At 35.3% G+C, this 4,664-nt stretch overlaps 1 protein-coding gene across 1 annotated transcript; it reads right to left on the reverse strand.

The window, feature by feature from the left end:
- Positions 1–405: 405 nt before the first annotated feature.
- On the reverse strand, positions 406–4,074 carry LOC114294839 (pectinesterase 2). Its single transcript, XM_028239000.2, has 2 exons — positions 2,967–4,074; positions 406–1,387 (listed from the first exon to the last, which is right to left on the reverse strand). Exons 1-2 carry the CDS (start codon positions 3,826–3,828, stop codon positions 699–701), a joined length of 1,551 nt encoding a protein of 516 aa, XP_028094801.2. The 5' UTR covers positions 3,829–4,074; the 3' UTR covers positions 406–698.
- Between the last annotated feature and the right edge of the window lie 590 nt (positions 4,075–4,664).

A 4,664-nucleotide genomic window follows, 5' to 3' on the forward strand; every position in this document is an offset into this window, starting at 1 on the left:
GATGAACCCCATTAGTAGAGCTACCGTCTGAAGTCTTTTGAGATTTTGGTACCTCCGAGTTGAGGCTAGGTCCATAGGACCGTTGTCTAGTTGGTGATCATGATGTTGATATTTTGATATGCGTATATGTGTATATGTCGTAGCCGGCGCTAAACTTACAATGATGGGTTTTGGTTGTGACAATTACATTTTAGTCCAAAATTGTAAAAGAGAGTTTGGCCTTTATTTAAATTATAAGGGGTAAAGAGTTCTAAAATAAAACTACAACGGTTAGAATGAATTCAACCTTTTAAGTAACCAAATTATAATTTTTTTTAAAAAAATCGTGAATAGTTTACATTTCATAAGCATTCTAAGAAACATAAAAATGATGATAAAAATAGAATAGTCATTCATAATCGCTCATTGTCAAAGAAGTTCAAAATCACCATAGAAATTTGATTGACTGGAAATTATTAGACATCAATGACAAACATTGAAACTCATCACCATTATTCTTATGACAATTACAGAAAGACAAACAACCCTATAGGAAAATATTGAAATTAAAAAAAAAATAGAGAAATGATACAACAATAGTTATTAACAATTACCATATATTTGCACCGCATTTTCTTTTATTTTTTTGTGACCCTTCTTTTGGTGCAGGAAAATAAATGGGTTGCCATGGAGAAGGTAACCATGCATGCAGACGTAAATCAAAGGCCGGACGTGAATGGCACGTTGTTTGTTGGCAACCACGAGTTTCCAGAGATAAAGCTTCCTACTGTGAATTGAGAAGCCACAGTGGCGCTAGTTATGACATGGTAGCCAGGCCATTTCACCCGGCCAGCGGTGGACGAGCCAGGACCAGTGTTCATGTACTCCCCATAGTACAGAGTACTAAGAGCAAAATTTCCAGTCCAAGGCATCCATCCTGCTGGGTTAATCAACGAATCGAGAAAAGTATTCATAAAGACTGTGCGCGAGTACATCTTCCATGGCCGACCAAGGTATGTGTTGACTGTGCTTTGCACTGGTACCAAATCCGGAGCAGCGGTGACCTTGCAGTTGTGGATTGAAATTCCAGTGTTTTGGTTAGGGTCTGTTCTGCCTTGTGCAGTTAGGGTGTTGGTCTTGTTAGGAGGACTACGAGCATAAATGTTGCACTTTTGGAAGACAACAGCAGAATTTCCAAAAATAAAGTCTACAGTTCCATAAATATCGCATTCTCTAAAGAATTGCCGCAAAGAGTGGACATATAGTGTGTCTTGGTACGCTTCAAAACTACATTGATAGAACACTGAGAGGTCAGCACCCACTCTTAGTGCCACGGCCTGGTGTTGCGCTGCTCCAGCTGTGTTCCTGATTGTGATTCCTTGTGCTATAAACCCATCTCCGACTACCGCTAAATCAATTAGAAGAAATTGTGTCAAGTTTAAATAAAAAATTAATCTATTTCAATAAATATTGAGTGTAATAATAGAGAGAAAATAATTATAAAAATATACTAAAAGAAAACATATATATTGATGTAGTTCGAAGAGATTTTCACAATAAAATTATATTAAAAAATTATTCAAAATTGTATAACGATTACATTTTTGAAAATATAACCCAAAAAACAGTAGGTATTTAATGTAGAATAAAAATATTAAATGAGATAATTTTTTTCAAAATTTTTTATTTAATACTTCTAAGATATGATCAATTTAAAGTCAACGAGTGTGCTGTTACTTCAACCTCACAATATATATATATATATATATATATGATACTTGTACATAAGCTATGTATGTTGTCCACCACATAGATTATATAATGTTGTGAGTTGTTTTTCAAAGCAATCAACAAACAAAACCTATTGGCTACCAAAGGGCCATCCAAAGCTTCGTATATTTCATAATTGGTCCCGTTAGTCACGGGCATGTCCTTTATAGTTAATTTTGTCCCATTTATAGTGATTTCAATAAATAAATAACTAAAATGAAAAGGAAAAGTTAGGGATCATAAAATTTTTTTTGTGAAAATAATCATGAAAAACTTATGATCCTCAGATTACCTTGATTAGTGTATGGTGCTTTTATTCTAAGTGTAATCCAAGAATTACAAAACTTTTATGATTGTTTTCATGAAAGATTTTCATGATACCTGCATTGTTGAAAATGAAATGTCTAGCTCATGATGATCTTTTACCGCAAGAAGTCAACCATATATATATATATATCACATCATTATTGAAGTATTTTTTGTATAAACATATCACATCTTTTTACCAAGGCTGCATTTAATTTCAGTTGTCCTAGGAAAATGTAAAGAAAATATTTTTCTTGAAATCATTTCTTGTAAAAGATACAGAATTATCAGAATTTTTTTTTATCAGTAAAAACAAATTTTATTGATGAAGAAAGCAAGAAACATATAAAAATTTACATCAATAAAGAAGGGAAGTGTAAACAGCATCATAAAGTTTCTAAAATAGCATGCAATGAAATTTGAATAGCATCAGAATTATCTAAAATAGCACGCAAATAGCATAGAATTATCAGAAATTTGATAACTAAATTTTCTAAAACTTTCATGCAATGAAAAAATAATTCTCATATGTTTCCTTTTCACTAATTCAATTTTTTTTTTTAAATTATTTTCTTGTACAACATTCTTAACAAATGAACAAATTCTGAAGTTTTTTTTTTTTTTTTATTAATGGTCTCACATATGTAATCTGTATTTTCCTTAGACCATGTCATTCAGTCAACGGTATTTTTACTGAATCAATCTCTTGAGTTAATTATCTACAAAACAATATATTAAACAAAAAAAAAAAAACCAATATATCGATATTTATTAATATATCAACCAATACTATCTCATATCAACTGACATGACATATGACTATATCATCAATAATAATACGGATATCATTATTTGAAACCATAGTTTTAGATAATAATTAAACAACAAAAACAAGAGAATTTTGAACTTACCAACAGTGGCTGATTGGAAGGTGGTAGTGCCACCACCAACACTCTTGCTTCCAGTGATTATAGTCTTCCCAATCCCATCACCAATCAACATAACATTTTTCACTTTAATCTGAACATTCTCATTATAAACCCCGGCCTTCACATATATCACAAACCTTGCACTCCCTCCCTTTGCCGCTGCAGCCGCTACCGCCTGTCCAATCGTCTTAAAATTCCCTGACCCGTCCTGCGCCACTACCACATTCGCTTTTGACGCTGGAGATGATGCAGTCTGTAACAATTTCCGAACACCGGGCTTAACCCAGCTCGGAAACCCACCTTTTTTAGAACTCGGCAAATGATATGGGACATTGTTCATAGCCAAAGTGTTACTAATCAACTTAGAAACATTGTTAGACATTAATGGATAGACATTGTCGGCTATGCCGAGCTCTTCGAATCCTTCCTGGCACGTTTCGAGGTTTGTCAAAGCAGTGCTCAGCCACGTTTGGGCGTCGTCATTGCTCCACTCGGTGGTTGGATCGACTGTTTTGTTGAGCCTGTGGATTGTGTACTCGTAGAGCTCAAGACAGTCGGCCCAAGCCTCCTTTTCGAGCTCGTTACGACACATGGAGCCGAGCTTGTAGGTGTGGGTTTGGGCGTGCAATGCTCGGTCTAGGGCTAATAGGACTGAGAGTTTGAAGAAATCTGTCTTATGTTTGATGGGTTTGATATATTTAGGGTTGTTAGTTAAGAAGTACTCGCAGGGTTGTGGGTATGGTGTTTCGCTGCACCATATTTTCACAGTGTTGCCGTGCCCAGACATGGCAGGCGAGAGGAGGAGAGAGAGAGAGATGAGTGAGATGAGAAACTGAAGAGACATTGTTGGTGTGAAGATTGTGATGATGATCAATGGTTTGGTTCGGAGTTTTGGAAATGGGGTGAGTAGGAGAGACTTGGGGTTTTGTGGATGTGGAGTTTAGGTGTTGAATGGGTTGGTATATATAGGGAGTGAAAGAAAGGGTAGATGCTCCACCATTCTTTGTCCCCTCTTGAGAGTATTTTTTAAGAGTTTTGGTGTAGAAGAGAAAGTCTAGTTAGTGATGCTCCAAGGAACAATACTATGCATATGAGAGTTCATAATTGTAAAATAGAGCAATTATTAAGTAGTTTCAAATAGAGGTATTAGGTGGTATTGTTTCGTGAATAAATTTACTCATGAAATATACTGAATCACTTTTGTTAGGTAAAAGAGAAATAATAAATCATTTAATATGTATTAGAATTTTTCATTAAACGAAAATATCATGTGCCATAAATTTTGAATTAGATAGTGAAGGAGGGTCCTTGTGGCTCCCCACCCCACCCCACCCCACCCCACCCCACCCCAAATAATGTTTATTTAGAATTTGTATTTTATAAATTATTTTAAAGCAAGCTATATAATATAAATTTAAAGTTAGTATAATGTGCACTACACTCTCTAAAACTCTCTAAAACTCTCTCTCTCTAAAAACCTCTGCCCCAGGCCTCTTTTGGGACCGGTCGGCCACCGCCTTTAGCTATGGTGGTCGGCTGGCCTAGCTCTTTTCGGTGTTTGTTTGTTAGTTATTTCCTTTAATAAACTTGATTCCCCCATTTTCCCTTCCTAGGTGTGTTTGCATTACTGCGGTACAAGTTTCTTTTTTGGTGATTCGGGGCCCGGTTTAGTTGCTTTAT

The sequence above is a fragment of the Camellia sinensis genome, chromosome 2 (genome assembly GCF_055761805.1).
Source record: "Camellia sinensis isolate YWXY chromosome 2, ASM5576180v1, whole genome shotgun sequence".
NCBI lineage: Eukaryota > Viridiplantae > Streptophyta > Magnoliopsida > Ericales > Theaceae > Camellia > Camellia sinensis.

Bases quoted from the DNA above. Each gene is read 5' to 3' on its own strand.
- LOC114294839 (XM_028239000.2), bottom strand. From the start codon at position 3,828: ATGTCTCTTCAGTTTCTCATCTCACTCATCTCTCTCTCTCTCCTCCTC. The intron at 1,388-2,966 runs GTAAGTTCAAAA...TAATTGATTTAG, and splicing joins CTTCCAATCAGCCACTGTTG to CGGTAGTCGGAGATGGGTTT.